Raw genomic sequence first — 21,591 nt, 5'->3', positions numbered from 1 at the left:
GTGGTTTTTTATTGCATACCTCAGGAAGACTGAGAGCATATTATGGCCTGTACCAGGGAAAGACAAAAACAGAGACTCTGGGCATCTTTCCTCATTAAAAGGCTGTTGAAAGAATGCCTAAGGCTGCAGTGGACTCTATGAGCCCAGGGATCATTTCCCAACACCTGGTATAAATCAAACTTCTGCCTTCTTTTTTTTATGCCTGACTTATAATGAAATGGGCAGTTTTGGATAGAACTTACAGTCACACATATTCTCATTTTAGAACAGGCCACTGTGCTTCAATTCACCAGAGAATCTGGATTTTTTTATACCTATCTACAAAATTTGAATTTTTCCATGTCAGATCCAGCTTTCCCTTCCTTTAGCAGCTTCCATAATAACGCTACTTTTCTGAACTTTCTGACAACCTAAGAGAAGCATGGGGGATGGTACTGTTTCAGTAAAGAAAGCTGTATTCACCTCAAAGGTTCTTTCTTAACTTAAAACTTTCGCCTTCAGTGTTCCTCCACACATAAATACAAAGAGTATATTTGGCCAGCATGATCTGCTGGTTCCCCCTTCACATGAGGAGGATTTCTCAAAATAACACAGCAGAACTACAGAAAGAAAAAAAATACTTTTATTTTCTAAAAATCCTGCTTTTGCCATATTTCAATAATTAATATTTGACTTTTATACAGATTTTTGTACACCTATTTACATTTATTTGGGTTAATTGGGCTTTGCTTTAAATATAGTCTATAGTCTTTCACATTTGAAAAAAAAAAAGAAGGGAGAGGGAGCAGAGATGAAAGGTTGTGTAAGAGTGGTCCTTCATTCTTTAAGGGTTGTTAGGGATGCACTTCCTCAGCTTGAGACACCTGAAAGATAAAAGAGGTCAGAAAGAAGATCAGCAGGCACAGCAAATACCCTGGGGCTCTCAGACCTTTCCTTGGAAACTCCAGTCACCTTGCAGTTGGCCAGAGCCTCTCTGCGGCCCCTCGGTGTCGGTGTGGCTTCAGAACAAGTCGGAGGGCAGGGGGATGTTGAGCGAGCGCAGCCACCGGGACCAGCGGGACCCCGTCCCTGTAGCTACACGGATGGGCTCGTTCTGGTGCTGCACCCTGCAGGGGGGGCAGGCAGAAAGCCCAGGTTACAGCTGATAATCACCAGAAAACAACACAAAAAGCACCAAAGCGCATGAACCAGCGACCTGTGTACAATGCCTTACCTTTTCTGTCACTGCTGCCCAAGTGCAGCAGCTCTCACGCCAGCTGGGCTCCTGCTAGGGGCCCAGAAAACATTGGGCAGGCATTTGCAATCCCTTGGCTTGGCTGCTGGTGAAAAGGGACTTGGAGGAAGGAGCATGCCTTCCTCTCTGTGTTGTTAGCATCAAACATCTGGCCCTCAGTGCCTGCCACTCTGCAGCAGAGGTGAGCATTTGCTGGTACTGCAGCAGTGGCAGAAGGGTGAGGCAAAACTAGAGATGTATTCATCTTGTTGTTGTGGAAACCCACTACCAAAATGAAGCTTTTCTTCCATTTTAAATAAAATACAACAGGAATGGACGCAGGAGCATATTTCATACAGCCCTCCAATGTAATTTGAGATAATTTTTATAATGTTCTTTTTGGTAAAAGTAACACAAAAAACAACACTTGCAGTGAGGCTATAGGCAAACAAAAATAGGAGTGGCAAACCCACTTTCATAGGTGCAACCCAGGAAACATTCTTGACCTGGGTTTACACTTTGTGTGTGGTATTATTCATTTGAATGCTGGAAAGAAAGAACAAGCTAAGGAAATAAATCTTGCAACTAGTAAAATCTAGAATGAAGATGGGGAAGCAGTTAAAAACTGGATAGAGAGCATCAGGAAAAATTGCTGGTGGGAATAATTATTAATTTCAGAAATAAACCGCTGTATTACCCCCCAAAAGTATGTTCTCATTGTTCCCATCAAAATAAAGGATTTCTAGAAACTATCCCACATGCTTAGCTGTACTCCTTGTTATCAGAGGGCTCTCTCCCTCTGAAAATTATCTCTAATCTCTGACAACACTTCTCCCATCCAGCACTGACAAAAAATCTTGCCAAAACCTGCTGAGCTTGTTCAACACAGCAGAAGTTGGTTTGGATCCATAGCTTTATGGTGACCCATCTCAACTACTTCAGTTGTTCAGACCTTTCCAGGGCTCTCTATTTTATCTATGAAATCCATTGTCTACAATTTTAGTGGACAAATCCTTTCATTAATTACTCCTGACATCACACATTCCAAAGTGAGGGGAAAAAAACCCACTCTCTCAATATCCTACCAAAACCACGATATTTAATCAATCCAGACGTGTTCAGATTCAGCTGATGGGCAGAACAGCATTGACCACCACACAAATGCAAGAAATGTGAATGAGGGATGGTAGGGGAAAGGTTTATCTGCCTTCTGGCAGGAAGCCCATTTTCTCAGTCCTACTGTGAGCTCACAGGGACATTCCCTCACTTATAATGCAGCACCTTCTTGCCTTTGTATGTGGAGCTCTTCAGGCCACAGTTATTACACTGGTCACTCAGGAACCACACTAAGAATGAAAAACAGTGATCAGATGCCTTCTTGCTGGAGCAACTGAACCATGACTGTCATGCTTTTTAAAGCCTCTCCCTTGAGACTACAAAAGATCCTTTTTATTGGTACAGTTCCAACCATCATCTTCCAACCAGAAGAATTCCTACTCAGGCATCACTTGCACAAACTGTCCCATTTCTGACTTTATTGAATACAACTCCAGGAAAAGGCAACTGGCTGCAAGGTCAGACAGAAGATTTTGGCACAGAGCTGATGGTACACATGCTCCAAGACAAGTTCCAGCCTCAGTTCCCATACCCAGACCCACTTGTGCACAACATCCAAGCCCACTAAAGACAGGATTATCAAGAGTATGATTCTCTGCACCAGCTCCATAAGCCATCCTGTACCTTGTAAGAGAAGGAGGACCCTAGACAGGATATTTGTGATGCCTACTGGAACTTTCCCATTGCCATTGCTGACGTTGTGACACTCCTGAGTTGTGACAGGCACTGTTTGTCTTGATGTTGCTGGGCCTTTTGCCAGGTCTGGTGCACAGTAAACAACAAACAATCCAACCTGATGAGTCTCCATGAGTTGTAAAAAAGAGATTTTGAGACTCTTTCAGTTCTGATAGCTTTTTTGTGTGAGCAGTGAGATATTTCGTTCTCCAGTCTTAACACGGAGCTACTGCTCTTTCACCAGCAAGTTCTTATTTCCCCTGCTGTCAGGAATTCAAAGTGTCCACCCACATATTATCCTGCTGGTGCCCCTCCTGAAGTGCCCCAAATGCCTTGAGAAGGTTCCAGCAGTACCATCTAAGAGTAGCACCTTCTCTAAGTAAATCCTCTAAACAGTGAAACTCCATCGACAGCTTTCAAGCCTACCAAGTGAAGCTACTGTTGCTCCTCCAGCTTTCCTGGTTCCTCAGTCCTCAGGCTCCCACAGTCCTCTTTGGACCTTACTTTATGCAGAATATTTGGTTCCTTCCTCTACCACAGCTCTGCATGTGTAGCCAGATGAATTGACCAGACAACTTACGGAAGTGCATTTCATAATGTTGTGGATTTGAAAAACCAGATTCCCCAAGAAGGGGGTAATTAAGGCATTTAGGTTTGGCACTCCTTCTAAGGGTCAAGACTTCCTGAATATTGTCATTGTCCTCATACTTCCTTGGCATCTCATTGACTCAGTGAGAAAACAGAGAACAGGATTGGCGCCCAAGAGGCAGAATTCAAAGAGGGGGAAAAAAAATCACATTTCAGATATTTGAAATCTAAAAATATGTATTCTAAAATTCCACTTTACTAGACTTGAATGAATCATCTAGATACTTCTTTTAGAGACTGCAGGTTTAAGAAGCACTATCACATATGAACCAGTTTTTCATACTATTTTTATACTGAATATAACAATTCATTAAGAATTTAGGACTCTACTCACGTGTTCTGCAATGTGAATTCCACCTCCAGCTCCTCACGTGCCTGAAGAAAGGAGATTAAAAAAAACCCTGATTACTCATTTTTCTTCACAGTTTTCATCATACCAGTTATATATAATATTTTAAATATGCATTTAGAATAGAACTTAGGATAATTCCCAGAATGTAAGAAAACCATAGTGTTGACGGAAGATATTGAATTTTAAGATACTGAAAAAGCAGTTGCTAAAATTAATTTTTTGAAATCTAAATGCTTTATAAGCATGTTTGCATGCTTAAGAACTGCTATTCTGCTAAAACAGCCATTAGTTCAGATTTAAATTCCCAACACAAAAACAATTAGCCTCTTTAATACCATAACAGTTAAAAGGAGCTGAAAATTCAGAATTTACACCAAGCGCCAACAAACATCCCAGAAAAATTCGGAACTAAGACTCTGGATAACTAGTTCTAGCTGGTCCCACCCCGGATTTTTAGCATATTCATTCTCAACAAAAGTTAGCAAAAAAAGCATTCATTGAAGTCTTTCTTAGAATTGCAGCAAAATACAGTTTAAGTGATGAAACACTGCAAAAGAATCTATTGAGATGGAAGGAGAGAATTTACTTTTGTTCTCACCAACTCCATTGCTCACCTGTGGGTTCAGCTGAAACTTCACGCGGACAGTACGTCCTATAGTGAGTTTATCTATGTCAAAGAGAACTGTGCAGAGTTCATCATCCCTGGTGACCGTGTCTTCATCACAGACCTTCAGCTCCAGCACGTTCTGCACAAAGAGGTTAAGAGTATGATAGAGTTACTACTATATCTAAGAGCTCCATAAGGCAGGAAAATCTCAAGACTAGGTTTTCTTTCCTTGCTCCTCCAGTTTTATGGGAAGGAGGAAAAAGAAGAAAGGGAACAAGAAAATTGAAAGAGACTTGGGTTTATTAGACGGCACATTAGTGATAACTCTTTGTACAAAAAAGAAGCAAGCTTGTTTCATTTCCCCAGGCAGACAAGACAAACAGGTCGTGCAGAACATTCATGAATTTGTGATAAATAACTGCATTAAATGTTTCTACATTTATTTTATGGCCCTTGGTTCTAAGTGTGTGAACAGTCACAAGTACATAAAAAATGGTTTAAAGGATTTTCACAGTATCTAAAAGTGAGTGATTTTGCTATCATTTTTATGTGATCTTTTTCTTATGTTTTGTTTATATATGTTGAGATTGGGTATAGAATAATAAGGCTGTATTCTGAAGGGCATTTAATTCCTTGTTACTGCAGTATAATAAATGTTTAAGTAATAAATAAATGGAATATAACAACACCAAGGAAGATGGAAACAACAGGTCTGTTTTTTTCCCTGAGGAATCTGTAACATCTTCTGTGTTTGGAACTAGCTATATATGTACTGGTGTACTTTAGTTCTGTGTAATCTAATGGCTATCTGCAGCCACCAAATGGTGAAAAGAATTGATGTCAGCTACCTTGACACGGCGGTCAATCTTGTAGCAGAAAGCTTCATTCCAAACGGGGTTTTTGCTGTTCCTGATGGTCCTGGTCCGAACCTTCTCCGAGGAGGCAGTAGGCAGCCACAGCGTGACATAGCAGTCTGAAAGGGTGACTGCACAGGGAGAAGATGAGCACAGTTAAAATGCACCTGGAGAAAGAATTCCTGCACAATGCCCATTTAACCCTAATAAGGCAAAGATAGCACAGTTGGGGCTTTCCTCCTAAAATGTACAGGATTAGGAGTAAACAGCACAATGAAGCACTAACAGGAAAACAGACATCCTCACATATTTGCAATGCCCCTTTCCACCTTTTCATCCTTAGACATACTTTTTTTTTTTTTAACGTTATTTTATATTTGAAATTGCACTGTCCTCCACATACTGTAAATGTTGCATTTAGCTTTATCCTCATGATTATCCAAATAGCTGGGACAGGCAACACACCTCACAACCTTCAATCTGGGCTATAGGGAGACTTGTTCTCTACTTCTCCCCCAGATTTGGTACCTTAGCCTAATGAAAGCTTTTATTAAAGTGCTGGCTTAACTGATGAACAGATTTTTTTGATGAAAAATGTTCTCCTACTAAAGCTGAAAAAGTTGACTTCTTTATCACAGATCAGAATGTGTCTATTCCTTATTCATCCATATATTTGACCAAGTTTTTAGAAGTTGTGTGCTTCTCAGAAGTTCTTTCAGAAAACAAAATCCATTTCATCAGCATAATTAAATTACTGTGTGTTCAATTCCTCCCTACTGCTCTATCTGCAGACTGGAAAGATGCTGCCACCACTCATGTTTGGGGAAGGAAGCCTTGAGTGCCAATGAAGACATCAGCTTCTCCTATACTCTGAGTCCTCAAGTCTGGAGGGAGAACTCCAGGGAGTGAGACTTCACAGAAGCATGATACAGGCACTGATGGCCTTTCTCTCACGCCTGAAATGCAATCTCCCTGCTTCACATTAGCAATGCTCAACCAGTCACCTGGTTCTTACAGCAACCTTATGAGTCAGAGGAGGCCAAATAATTCAGCACATAACCAATCCCTGCATCATGCTCAAAACGTGTAACAGTGTCATTACATCATATTAAGAACAATTACTTCATGTATTTCCTCTTTATCTTTCCATAGCAATCACAGATTTAGGTTTTCCTACGAGCTGAGCTGTGCCTTTATTGTGTAGTTAACCAGCTATCACAATCATCAAAATCTGGATTATGTCTGTGGGATGGAAAGCATTTCCAGAAAGACGCCTAAGCCACACCTGATCAGAAAACTGTGACTGATCACATGTTCAGCAGAAGCACAAGTGTAAGCAGATGAAAATGCAAATGGTTAATGAGGACTAAATGCTACAGTTTCCATTTTCAAAGAGGATGAGACACTCTGATTACTTCACAGTAGCAATACATGGATTACGCAAGTAAGTACACTGAGAAAACTTGAATTTCTTGGAACTGCTCAAGACCATCCCCCACCCCAGACAGGGCTTTGATCAACCTGATCCAGTGGAAGGTGTCCCTGCTCATGGCAGGGGGTTCATTTAAAGGTCCCTTTCAACCCAAACTATTCTATGCTTTGCCCAAGACCCCATAATGCAGTCAATGTCAGGGTCTAAAACATAGTTTAGATTTTCAGGCCTCTCCTCAAATCTATTAAAATTATCTTGTTCTGAAACATCAGTAGGGAGGAATACTTACAAAGTATTTTTATTTTTTACTGGTAAATAGGAACATGAGTGTCAATGAACAAGAAGAAATGTTCAATAAATAAAGCACAAGTACTTCAATAATGAGAAAATACACAGAAGAAAAATAAATTTTCATAGGGAACATCAAGATTCAGCCAGTAAAATTGGAAAGTTAAAGTGGAGGAAATTAATGCTAACTTGGAATTGCAACAAGCATCGTACTTTTACCGTTAGAAACAGGTAGAAAAGGGACATTTTTCCCATAGTTGAAAATACTGAGGTTTCAAGGAAAACTAGCTAAAATGTTTGCCTCTTTGATGCCTCAGAAAAAGTAAGCACTGCCTGAAATACCCTTCCCACTGCAGACAAAGAAATGGACAGTCTTTTCACAATAATATCAGTTTCTTTAGACAATAAATTTTCTGTTAAGAAAATACTCTTGCTGGAAAGTTTACCAATCTCTCAGCCAGATACACTTTAAACAAACTATTGGGGTGCTGAAGTTCTGAATTTGGGGCATCCCAAGGGGATCAAGACATGATATTTATCTGCTCTTGAGACCAGAACTCTAAGTAAGAAAGCCATATGGTGTGGCAGACATACCAACACGTTTAACCAAAAAAAAAAGAACCTCATGATTGACTGTGATAAGGAGTGACTGTGAGCAAGCTGCCCTGAGGAAGACAGCCACAAGGAAATGAAACACAAGCAGACAGTGCAGAAGTACAGGAATACAGAAATGCACGCTCGATTGTTCATGTGGGTTTCATGATGCAATTGCAGGGGTGGCCTAGTCAGATCACGTATTTGGTTGGTGCAAAACACCATTTAGGCATTCTAAAATTTAGATTTTGATAAATAAAAAGTTGTGTATACAACTATAAGCTCAGAGAATAAGTGCTTATGTATATAAAAACAGAACTTTACGAAATCCTTAACTTTAAACCTTATAAGGTGCTCTCACTTTATCTAATGAACCAAAGGAAAAAGAGAAACAAGCACAGTAGTATTACATTGTGGAAGATGCCTAAGTAACCCAGAATACCACATATAAGTGTATCAGAGATTTCTTCCCTGATAGTAATCAGTCATTGAAAAATACTGTTGTTAAGCACAATTCCATGTGATCTAACCACATCCCTCCTGCCAGAAAACACCAAATCAAACCTCTGATAAGTTTTTCCTCTACTTGTGGCCCACTGCACAAGTCAAAATCTCAAAATATAGATTTCATTAACTAAAACTTTCTTACAAACTATGATTTTCTGCACACAATTCTGAGCATACCAAAACAAAATTGATTTTGAACGATGTTCTGCGAGATTTTGGGAAACATAGCATGTTTTCTCTTTGTTTTATGTCTTTCAGATTTATTCCTGTGGTCTTTAGACTTGAATTCTCTTGTTCTCTTTGCCTTTATTTCAGCTTTTTCTTTTGAAGTGTCTATTCTAGATATCCTTTTTACACTTCCTTCAGTTAAACTCCTATCAAGTACTCAGAGTATTGCTCTGTTAATTTTTTTATTTTACTTTCAAACAGCTCCATTCTGGAACTTAAATAAATTCCAAGACACATTGGATTTTATCATCACTTCCTGCATATGTACAAATTCTGGAGAAATAATAGAAAGTTTAGAAAGTTCTTGCTTGTAAATCTGTTATTTTCCTAGGCTGTCCTGCCACTGCTGATTTTACATCTACATTGCCAGTTCTCTTTCTTTCATCCAGAAATTCTGTAAGAAATACTCAGGTTTCTTATTTAAAATTACAAGGATTTTCATTGTTTACAGAGCAGACAGATCAGCAGCTAAGTCTGATGTCAGAAGGCTAGGAAATATACAGTAAGATATGTAAAAAAGACAAAACACATCACCTTGCTTGAGTCAGTCCCTTTAAATTTAAAATGAGAAAGTAATTCTTCAGTATTAAAATAAAAATAATTATTGCAAACATACAGCAATACATGCTTTTATTCCTACACTATTTGAGAACAATAACATTGCCAAATATTTTCTTTAAAAAGGCATAAGAACCATCCAACAATAGTAGAAGTACTCACGCAGGTCTGCCTTCCGGGCATTCCTCACTCTTAGTATTTTTACAGTGAGCAAGTTGAAAGGAGATACTGGTGCCTGCACAAAAATTAAGAAAAGGAGAAAAGGGAAAAAAGATGACATTATTATTCTAGTCTGTAGCCACAGGCTACTGTAACCCTGAAGTTGCAAGGCCATAGATAGAACAGGGTTTTCAAGATTCAGTCAATACAATTCATCAAACCAAGCAGAGCAGTTAAAAACCTGTACAAATTTTTGGCACAAAACTCTCTTCAGGTCTGAAATAGAAGCAACATATTTCAAAATCATTTAAGTTAATAATAGGTGCCAAGAGTTTGATTTGATAAAGATCACATCTTCCTATCTCTGCTCCCTTATTATCACAGTAAGCACCCCTAGAGCACACCTGTGTGTGCCCTCACCTCTTACACACCACTGCCTGCAGTGGGACAGATTGTCCCTGGGACACCAAACACTGCCACAGGAGCTGTGAAAGTAGAGCTGTCTACCATGCACCAGCACAAACTTCTGCACATAGCCAAAACCAGAAACGCAGCCGACAGTGATGAGATAGTTCTCTTGAAGACTCTGGTGGATTGCTGATACTCGGTTCTGATCCCCAGCAGAAAGCTACAAAAATTATCCCAAAGTTGATCTTGGGAATTAACTCACAATTCCACTAGATATCAGAAACCTTGAGCTCAGAGATATTAAGTCTATAATAACTCATAACTTTCATGGCTCATACTAATGAACCTTCATGTTCCTCAGGCTATAAATTAACCCTTTCCCCATATCACCTTTGAGATAACTGCTTAGCTCCTTACTCTCGCTCACATAATTAGTATCTCCTCTTTCATATATTCTATCTTTCATTTTAAAACCAATATATGTACAGATTCCATTTCTCTCTACACTTGCTCAAATTGATATTTAGCTTTCCACCTACTGATTCTGTTTTAGAACAGACACAGGTTTTATTGTGCCCAAAAATTACTCTAATCTTTCTACCTGCACCATTTGGTAAAGAACAAGATTCTAATACAGCCTGAGGAACAAGGTGCCAGAAGGCAGTGCCACAGGAAAGGGACATGGGCGTGCTGGTCTGTGGCAATTTGGATGTGAGTCAGGAGTGCCCTGGCAGCCAGGAGGGGCAGCCCTGTCCTGGGGGCCATCAGGCACAGCATGGCCAGGCAAGGGTAGGGATTGTCCTGCTCTGCTCTGGGGCAGCCTCACCCAAAGTGCTGGGGGCAGTTTTAGTTTTATACACATATTGTGGCATATTTAGCCACAATATAAGAAAGACATGAAACTACTAAGTGTCCAAAGGAGGGCAACAAAGGTGATGAAGGATCTCGAGGAGGAGCTGTATAATGAGTGGCTGAGGTCTCTTGGTCTGTTCAACCTGGGGGAGACTGAGGGGAGACCTCACTGCAGTCTGCAACTTCCTCACGAGCGGAAAAGGAGGAGCAGACACTGATCTCTGGGGTTACCAGTGAGAGAACCCTAGGGAATGGAATGAAGTAGTGTCAGGAGAGATTTAGGCTGCATATCAGGAAAACCCAGAGAGTGAGTGGGCACTGGCACAGGCTCCCCAGGAAAGTGGTCATAGCACCAGCCTGACAGAGCTCAAGAAGAGTTTGGACAATGCTCTCAGACACATGAAGTGATTCTTGGGGATGGTGCTGGCAGGGCCAGGAATTGGACTCAATAGTCCTTGTGAGTCCCTTTGTACTCAGAATATTCTGTGATTCTACCTCTACCCATAAGCCCTCTCTCTTACTTTCATAGATGTACTACAACCTCACAAAATTAATAGTGTCCAAACACAAACACATGGGTTTTATTGCTTAATGCAGGCACCAGAAGTGCCTGTATTAATCGTAAAGCAGCAAAAGCAAAACTGATGCACTGATGATAACTAATAAAATGTACCTTGCTATTATTTCCTTCACACAGGCTATACATTCTGCCAAATCATGTGTGTTTTCAGAAGTGTCACAGGACTTACCCTGAAGTGCTTCACAATGCTTTGCCAAAGAGTCAAGCAATGGGGACCATGACATGACATTGGGCAATAAGCCAATGCAATGAAGGAGGTCCTTGTCCTCAACAACAAAAACCTCAGCACCTCTGAAAAGTCAGCAGAGAACACGAACCACCTCCAAGAAATCCCCAGAATATCGTTTTGCATTTCCCTTTGAGTTGACAAGGAGGCTGAAGCTGCAGAGCTGAGAGGCACTGAGTCAGCAGCAGGGCATCAGAGCAGTCACTGATATGGGCACATGTGCTCCACATTACCTGACCTGAACAGTCTCTCCCACAGGGCAGTTTCATGGAGCAGTTTGCAAGCCCTGGAATTGTCAGGTGTGGGACATTTCAGCTGTCACAAAGACTAGATAACACCTCTGCTCCATTGTTCCAAACACATCCACAAAGGATAACTTGGATAGACACACTTCGAAAGAAAAAAGTTCTTTGACGGAAAAAACAAACAAACAAAAAAGGATTACAGTCTCCAGTCAAGCAACCAAAAGCTATCAGGCCCAGACTAAACAGCTGAAATGCTACAACTACTTTTCCATATGAATTAAATATAAATGGCTAAAAGAGAAAAGCCCTCTTAGACACAGGGACCATCAGCCAAGGTTTGTCTATCCCTGACAAATCTACTGACATTTTTCTTATGTTCCTATTTGATCCTTGCTTTCCCCATCCAATAAATTTTAAGTGCTTTTGACCTCAGATGTGTTATTTCAGAAGATGTGGAGCATCCCTCTTATGCAGAAAGAAGGGGGGTTGCATCCTTTGATTGCAGAAGAATGGACTTGGGCAGAAGTTTCCCATTCCATGTAAAAGCTATTAATTATTGGGCTTAACACCATTTTAAAGGAATAACCTTGGCTCAGCTCTTGGAGAACTAGCATTGAGACCTTTACTTTGTGAATCTCAAGTGGATAGTGATATCTCCCTGCAGCCAAGTGCCACGTGGAGACAGGAACTATAAAAGTTGTTCCCAGCTGCCCGTGTTACCTGGATGTACCACTCATGCAATTCTCTGCTCAGGTCTTCTAATTCCATTCTGGTGTATTTTACTCTCCAAATGTACAGAATCAATCCTCAGTGCTTCACTCTGGGTTGTGGAGTCCATTCCCATACTAGAGTCTTGGAAGTCCAACCTTACAGCTCCTAACTTTTAGGTGCTTTACCAGTCTAGCTGACTTACTCAAAGTCACACAGAAAAACTTTTCTACACTGGATAATCTCCCAGCAACTGGCAAGGACTCCCACATCCTCGCCTTTAGTGTGATGATGCCCATATCATAGACTGGGTAAGTTCTGAGGCCAGAAGCCTCCTAGGTCAGTTATTACACACATTTCAACTTTCAGCTTCTATATTTATTTCATCTGAGACATGAATCTTACCTCATAAACCGGAAACACAGGCCAGGTATTTTAATGATCACTTTTGAAATGACTTAAATATATGAGGTTGCAAATGCAAGACTTGGTCACACTGTCCTACGTCAGATAAAAATTCAATTAAGTCCTGTGGCACACTTGTGCAATCCTCACATATCTAGTCTGAGGGAAGTCAACAGGAGTGTTCACATACATCAGTGCTCATCCATATGAATTAATTATATAACTGGTCTCTAAAACTGCTCTATTTTAGTAAAGATCCAAGCTTAAAAGTCCTTCACAGAATTTTTTTCTTGAGGAAACAAGACTGAAACTCATACAATATTCCCAAGTTACACCAAGAGAAAAGGCAGATATCAAAGTGTGTATGTATTTAGGGGAAAGCACTTTTCCCTTAACTTTCTCATAAAAAAGGAACAGAAATCTCATCACTGCTTTAAAAACTGTGAAAAACAACAAAGAAATCACTCACCCTGTCAGAAAGAGTAGCAGGGCTTTAAAACACAGATCACTGCCTTGCTTCTGACCTGGGTCAGGTATGTGGCACCTTTTAACTTCAAAGAATTTTGGAGCCTCGAAGGCAGGCAGGATTTCATTACAAGACTATGTCTATCACCTCAGGCAAAGTCAAATGCATAAGAAACACTTTTCCTTGTACTGCTATTTTTAAATTTATTTCACACATTTTAAAATATCCCATTAACTGAGTCTTATCAAAGTCCCCAAGTTTGTTTCAGAATAAAAACAAATGGAGCAGCACTGACTCAACAGCTGCTTCTTTCCAAGAACTATGCAAAACTTCTGTGGCTTTAGACTGCAATTTTCATGTGTTGGTTTGTTATTTTCCCTCTTCCTGTTTGCAGCTTCACAGCTGGACATGTCTTAGAATGAATCCAAATCTTATAAGAAAAAACAGGTCAAGTATTTCCACAGTTCAATGTGATTTTTTTCCTTAAGACCACACTAGTCTTTATCAGTAATTTATGTGATACAAAATGCGTTATTCTTTTGACTTTCAGCATGAGAGCACTACCAAATTTTTCTCATCAGCTATTTTACATCTTTTTAATTTGTACAGCCACTGAAGTTGAAATCCCACACATTCTGTCTGTTGCCCTGAAACACATTCTAACAATGAAAACTCATTTCTTTAACTGAGCCACTGAGTAACAAAAAAGCAACTCAGGTATACTAGGCTTATGTACTTATCCTAAATACTAACTTCCATGAGAAAAAAAAGGGGGAAAAAAGGAAAAATTGTTCAAATCCTTCCCGAACTGTGAACCTTGGAGATTCAGGGCAGAAAGAAGGGGTTCTGAGTCCTGCTCTAAATTGTAGGTACTTTATTCAGGTCAGTTCTGTCATCCTAAATGCCTTGAAAATAAATTATCTAAACGATCTAAAGCCATGCAATTTTACAGGTTACACACCTAGGGATCTACTAACAATGTAAAAAGCACTACAGATAAAAAAAACCCTAGATTGATCATCTAAACACAAGCTAGAACTCAAAATAAGAATTTTTGTGATTGTAGCATACCTTTTAGGGCTGAAAGACTATACAGAGAGACCTAAATATCATTTTAGAAGCAAGTTTTTGAAGAAAATCTGCAAAGTCTGTACCACAGCATTTAATTCTGAACAGAGAAAATAAATTATTCTCAACCACAAGCAAGCATCAGATACTATTGATAACAGGAAACCTTCACAAGGCAAACAGAATTTACCACCATTTAAAAGATTCTCTGTATCATTCTGATTTTGGTGTGTGGATGCAAAGCTGGGAAACTCCACATCACTGAACGAGAGGCAAAAGCCTATCTTGCAAACAGACCCCCGAGAGTTGCAACTACTGGGAGCCCCAAACCTTCTGCAAGTGCCATTGGTAGCCTCATCCTGCTGCCAAAGCCATTTGTTCCCATCCACTGGCTCATAGGAGCTGCTCTAATATATATTCCTTTATGCTAATACCTCTTAACATAAATGTCTGCTAATTGCCCTGCCATTTTTAATTTGCCTGTGCAAAGAATTCGTTCTCAAGTCAGCCTTTACAAAACTTTTGCTTTTTTCACCTCCAGAAAAGCTTGGGGGTTACTCCCACTCCTACTAGTCTGATAAGATCAAGCTTGTCAGGAGCTGAACATGCCACATTTATTCCACCATTTAACCTGTAAATGCTGTGCTGCACAGAGAATTGCAAGCTCTAGGACAGATCATTACACTGCAAAGAAAGGCTACAAAGAATACCAGAGCACTAGGAACAACTGAAAGACCCACATAAAAGTTGCTCTTACAAAGGAATAAACTATAAGAAAATGGGAATATTTCATCCAAAGAAATCAAAGCACAAAAGAAGGGAGTAATTTAAAAACTTATATAGTTGAAGTACAAGCCAGCCCAGATAAAGTGCAACACTGACATCATAGGCACCAGACACCAACAGCAGCCAGACTATTTAGAGCTTATGGAAAGCCATGGCAATATTCCATCTACAGAGCTGAAGTCGCAGCTCAGTTTTTCAATGCCCAGTCAACTTTGCAACACAGTTTTCCCCCAAGCCATTGAATTCCTAAAATTTTTTCTGGTGATCTACATTCAGCACTGGACAGCATTTAATGAAGGGCCAGCTAATTGCTACCTACCGTTCTCACCGCTGGTGCTGAGGTGCTCGTAAAAGTCTAGGAAAAACAACACAAGGCAAAGTTAAGAAAACTAAACTACAAGTTCAATGCTCGCTTTAGGCTGACATGTCAAAACATCTCACATTCAAGGACACATTTAGAGCTATGCTCTTTAATGACATCATTGGTGCTTTACCGACCACCATCACAACTGCCAGCTTCTTATTTCCTTTTTTTGTTTTTAGCAAAGCATTACAAGCAATGTTGCTAGCCTTAAAATGTAGTTTGAAAACACAAGTGTGCCATGAAGTTCTGCAAAAGCCTAGACAAGGAAAGCCATCCTTGCAACAAGACCTGAGGAACAGCAAACTTCATTTCCCTGGATTGCCCATACAACACAAACCACTCACTCGCCTCTGTGATCAACTTGACTGGAACAACAGCCGATTTTACCCCCTTTACACTTGCTATCATCTTCTTTTGCTTACCTCACTTGTACTTAAATTTGATCCCATTGCAGCCCAGTCGCATGTAAGTCCAGTGTTAAAGGTTACTGAGTCGTATGGCTGGCAGGAGCTCCTCATGCAGGTTAGGGGTGGAGGAATAGAGATTTTATGACAAGGCTCTCCTGCCCCACCCCCCGATTATTCCCAGTCATTAGGCAGACACCTCCCTGCTTCCTGCAGCCTATTAGAGCACCTCAACTGAGTCAGCAGAATGAAGAGTAATTCCTTTTCTACCCACTGGGATTTTTGGGGAGGATGCTGAAGCCCCTTTCTACCCTGGCATTGCTCTCTTGAAATATTAATGGTAATAAAAAGTTTTGCATTTATCCAAGCAAAGTGCTTCTGGCTAATTAAATCACAGCTCTCAGAGTATCTCTACAGTGCCACCATCATGCTGCAGGGTAGTAGAGAGATGTCAGCAGCTTCTTTCCAAACCATAAACTCAAGTAGCTGTAGCAGTCTTCCCATAGCACACTTTGGGTAGGTAAGTCCTCCAGTTCAGCAAGGTAACTCAGTTGTGATGCCACAACTGAGTTTCTGCAGTACCCATGGACTAATGGGTACTGAAGCTACCTTGGGCATCTCTGTGCTACATTTAGCAACCTCAACACATGCTGAGTATTCTTTGCCTAAATATTTATTGTATATGTAGAAAAAAAGTAAATCATGCTCAGAAATCTTGCAGCTTGATATGAAATCCAACCGTAGGGAAGGGAGGAGCATTAGGAGCAGGTGAAACTCGGGAGTGGAAGGGTGAGGCAGGAGAGAGGGTTGTGTTCTCCTGCGTGGGCCCGGGGAGCACAGCAGTTCACCCATCCCAGAGCTTACTTCAAAGGGATCAGTGTGTGCTGGCTCCCACAGCGAGCCCAGGAGGCACAATGGGAGAAACTCCAGGGCACAAAACCCTCCCTGGCTGCTCTTCACCCCAGTGGACAGTGACTCACTGCCTTGCAAAGTGTTTCACACCAGCCCTAAACTAGCATGCATGTGCAGGCTGGTAAATTTTGGAGCATGCAAGAGCAGACCTGGCTCTGCCAGACTCTTTCTGGCCTCTGGTTCATGAGAGGAGGCAGCAAGTACTCAGTCTTGCATCATGAAATTGAAGTGATTATTTCAAATCAATCTTACTTGTATTGGTGTTTAATTCACTTGATGCAGGGAAAGAAAGTAACCTTGTAAACTGCAGTGAGTGTCACCTAAGTGCACTCCCTGTGCCAGGGAGACTGGTATCAAAGTAATTCTGCACAGAGGAAGAGAGGAGGTGCTGTCCAAGGAATGTAACTAGACTAAAATTCTCTTTTTATATACAGGTCACTTCTATGTTGATGTCTGTGTGATAAAAACACATGTGATGCCTCTTCATAAGACCTTATTTAAAATTTGCAGTGATACTCTGGTGGTTTCCATCTGAAGTATTTAATGGCTAGCTGCACGCTCCATAGGCACACTTTACACTGTTTTCTCAGAATAAAAGGAAAATGGTTCATAAATGTGAATCTAGAGCCTCTGAAATGCTCCTTGAAGGAATGTCCAAAAGATACTTCCAATAAACACGTGCATCTCTACCCCAAAGACAAAATATCTCCTGTAACTTATGTCTTTATTACTTTATATTTGTGTTAAGTACTCAGGAACAAGTTCAAGTGGAGCAGTCATGGCTGAGAATCACTTGCACTCTTGCAAAACTAGTTATTTCCAGCTTCTGAAAGAATGTTCCCTAGAATGATTCCAGCATTAAAATTTAAAGCAGGAATCTGTTTTCATTAAAAACATCTGCAAAACATCCTCTATCAAAGGAAAGAGGGTAGGCTATCCAGCTCACCTTCCCCAAGTTGTCCCAGCAAATATATACACCTCTACATATTTATATCATCCCAGGTGTTTCACAGCCAGTACAGGATTCCCTGACACTACATTCTCTTACCCAAACTATTTTTAAGATCCATACATGAGACAGCACTTCACAATTCATAAAATTATTCCAGTCAGAGCATCTTACCAACTGAATGGCTTCCTGAAGTTCAGACTATTTTCCTCATCTCAAAATAACGTCATCATTGCCCATCATGCCCAAAGCATGTTCCTAAATAATTCTCCCTCTCCTGCTCACAGCCACCACCAAGTTTTTAGATGGCATTGTCTCTCTCGACCAGTACTAGTCCATGTCACACAAGAAGGCTCGTTTAAAGACCTGGCATCTTTGTGGCAGCCAAGAATAACAACCTCAACAGTTTCTCATTCATGCAGTGAATACATGATAGAACTAAGCACTGAATGCTCACAGCACCTGTGACAGTAAGTCCTTGTCAGCCCTGAGAAAACTTGATGGCTTATTTACTGGCGTCTACTACACCATCTGCTCAAAATATAAAATAACGAATTTGCAGTTTGGACTTTTAGGAGTAGAAATGTGTCCCTAGGATTATAATTTCAAAAAGATTAGAACTTCCAAGGTCATGTATTGTGTTGTTTTTTTGCATTTTTCATTAGTTCTTCCACAATTTAAGGACAATTTCAAAGACAACCATAAAGCATGCATTAAGTCTAAAGAGCCATACATTGCCTCTTTTTAGCAAACACATTTCCACAGTAATAATTTTAAATTGCCAGAGATCATCATATACATATTACTTACACTCTTGGATTTTTGAAGATCAGTGTAATTGATGACACAACACTCAACAGTCTCTTTAAAGCTCTGGGCAGGGACAAGGAGAGTAAAAAGGAAGATGCAATTTTCCTCTGTTTTTCATGCACTTTCAAGTGCACATTTACATGCACATGATTTTGCATCTATGTATTAATTAAGGCAAGGTGGAGAAAATATATCATTTTGATCTAAACTGGCCTGCTGCAAACACTAGCTTCCCCAACATGACATTCAGGTAATTCTAAATCTAACTGCAAAAGGTTGCAGAGAGGAATAACAGCTGCTTTTAATGCCCCACAATTACCTTATGCACCACTCTGTCACCTTCTGATAATCCAGAAATGTATGACTAATGGGGGACTTCACCTTATTGCAAGAGAAGAGCATCCTTGTACTTGGGCTGACAATAGGAGGGTCATCATTTACACACCCTGAACATAACAAGAGGGGTAAATGCTCAAAGCACAGGTTAGAAGTATTAAAAAAATGATAGGCAGATGTCACATTAGAAAATAATTACTCAGTATGAACAAATTAAGCAATTTAACAAACAGTGTCAGATCTGTAGCTGGGGATTTTCCCTGGGTATTGCCTTTCACTTTGTTTTCCTTCCTTCTGTATAATGTTTCCACAAGCTATAAAATCTCCGAAGACCTCATCCTGCCAGTCAAACAAGAGGAAGCAGCTCTAGTCAAACTCTAGTTACACAGAGGACTTGAGCTCAGTAATCTCCACAAACAAGGCGTACCATGGATGACAAGAGTCACATTGCTATCCCAAGGTGTCGGATTTCAGATTCTGAAAATTTTAACTTTGGCTTGCTAAATTTTGGCCTGACACTAATTTTAAGGAACTCTTTGGTATAAAAAAACCAAACACCCAAAACCAAACAAAAGTACCCCATATATATATATATGTATATATAACATTCACATTAATATGATTAATATGTTGGCGTTTAATTTTCATGTTTCTATGTACCATGCCTTCAAAGCACCTGTTCCTCAAAACTCTACAAGATTCTTTCAGCCACTGGAGAGAGAGATCACACTAGGTGGAGGGGTGGGGGATTACATTTTTGCTTAAGACACCGTTCTGATTATGACATATATGAAGGAGGGCTTCTGCTTTCAAAAGACTATTGAGAAACTGCATTAAAACAACTCCACATGCCATTGATATGTTTTGGAGAGATAAAATCTCGCTCCTCCTACTCACTCACATGAAGTAATTGGGCTGCTGTACCTTTCAAAAATCATCACTAAAGTGTTGGCCCATCTGTTAATATATGCAACCCTGCCTTCAGATTTGTTGCAACAGAATTTCAAATGCAATCCTCGTCTCAAAAAGCAGTAGCTCAAAACCTTTATCTCTGCCCCTCCCTGTGTTCTGTAGATCTGAGCATCCAACAGGACCTCTCCGCCTCTGCATTAGCATTCAGAGGTTCCCTGACCTTTCCAGGTTCATTCACCACTTCAGGCACTCTTCAAGCAGCTATTTCACTGCCCTAACCCCAACAGACCACAGGTGTGAGGAATACCAGCACCAGCCTGTGTCAGCTAATTACCCAGTAATTAGGCAAGACACATAGCCCAGGACCTTTACAGGGAAATCTAGAGTCAATTTCAATCTGAACCAATTCTCAGAATATCAGGAAGTCACCTCATATAACCAGCTAATTAAGGGGGTAACTTCATCTGCAGCCAGCCCGAGAGATGTTTGAGCCCTAATAGAGACTGCAAAGATTCTCAGCTAATTGTTTGCAGGATCATGACATTACATACAGCAGAGCTTGTGTGACAGGTCACAAACAGGTGTTTTCAAAAAAAAAAAAAATTGCTGCTGACCTACATGGATCTTAAATAGAACAATTGCATAAATGCTGAATCACCTTGAAAAACCCAGCTGATACATCAGGCCTGAGCCTCAGCTCCATCCTTTAAAAATACCACCAGTAATAATGAGTGTGTCTCCTTTGCTATTTTTGATCAAACAAATACCTCTTCCCCTGTCCTTTTATGCTCCCTTTCACCATCACATCACAGGCAAAATTCTGAAGTATCACTGTAATGTGAACATCATCAATGGTCTTCAATAGAAGAAGCCCTTTCTCCCCCAAACAAGAAACTAAATGAGTCCATTTTGGAGAAAACTCACAAGCCATCAAGGAAAGACCATTAAGCTTGGCTCTCCCAGCTAAAACATTAGTTTCATGCAGTGTTGGATGCTTGGAGCCACATCCCAACACAAACACCAGCATCTATCTGACTTAATTCAAAATACTGAGCTGTTAAGCTAGACCATTTAGGCAACTTAAGATTTTTCAGTGGCTTGCTAAATAGACCCAGATTTCTAAAAACAGACTCCCTTTTCTCAGCTCATTCAAAGCAATCCTAATTTTCCAGATCAGCTGCCAAAAGCACACATCATCACCACACCTTGGGTGAGTAAAGCTGAAAGCCCAGTGCCAAGTGTTGCAATCACTGAAAACCAGTGGGTGGAATACACCAGGCCCACAGTGAACTGCTTATAGTCATTCTTCCGGGAGCTCTAGTAATGAAACTTGAAAATCTTTTAAATACTTGAGATATTTTGCAAAAGAAAATAATCACATTTTTAACCCCCCATTTCATTATTGTTTAAAAATAAACTCATGAGCATAACTGAGCTATCATTGTGACATCTTCCTTTTCTTCTTTACTCACTGAAAACTATTGCAGTTTTCTGGTGACGCATAACATCAAATTATCCTAACCAAGGACAAGTAAAGAAGGTGAAAAACTGGCTTTCTGCATAAGAGGGCTAGTGAACAGAAAGATCTATCAGTAACTGAGGAACAGGAAAGTTATTGGACTTGACCACTTTAGATCCATGAAAAGGAGATGTGAAGGTTACTGATAACAGATTTCTCTTATAAAGGGGGACTCACTGGTTTGATTCATATTGCAGCAAAGCTTGAGAGACACTGCTGGTTATCTCCTGTTAAATGAACTGATGCACACAAAAGGACAGTCTTAGAGGTAACAACACATAATGTCATCTCCTGAGTTATCGTTCCAGCCATCTGCACTCTTGAAAGCAGAGTTTCCTTTCATTTTCCATCTTCCACAGTTGAATTGACAGCTTTTCTTTCATCTTTCCTCAAAGGTTATTAACAAAGCT

General features: G+C 40.3%; 1 protein-coding gene across 1 annotated transcript in view; it reads right to left on the bottom strand.

Annotated features, from left to right (window-relative positions):
- The window catches only part of LOC116997695 (cytosolic phospholipase A2 epsilon-like), a 33,518-nt gene extending 17,661 nt beyond the window's left edge, over positions 1-15,857 (bottom strand). Inside the window, exons 1-6 of the mRNA XM_033062772.1 lie at positions 15,762-15,857; positions 15,295-15,330; positions 9,235-9,307; positions 5,460-5,596; positions 4,619-4,750; positions 3,987-4,027 (exon numbers count right to left, since the gene is read on the bottom strand). Of these exons, the coding sequence (XP_032918663.1) occupies positions 3,987-4,027; positions 4,619-4,750; positions 5,460-5,596; positions 9,235-9,307; positions 15,295-15,330; positions 15,762-15,857 (515 nt within the window). The remainder of the gene's footprint in view (positions 1-3,986; positions 4,028-4,618; positions 4,751-5,459; positions 5,597-9,234; positions 9,308-15,294; positions 15,331-15,761) is intronic.
- Positions 15,858-21,591: the final 5,734 nt, after the last annotated feature.

The sequence above is a fragment of the Catharus ustulatus genome, chromosome 6, assembly GCF_009819885.2.
Source record: "Catharus ustulatus isolate bCatUst1 chromosome 6, bCatUst1.pri.v2, whole genome shotgun sequence".
NCBI classification, from domain to species: Eukaryota; Metazoa; Chordata; class Aves; order Passeriformes; family Turdidae; genus Catharus; species Catharus ustulatus.
Note: the sequence above shows the minus strand (reverse complement) of the source record. Positions and strands in the feature narration are given on the sequence as shown.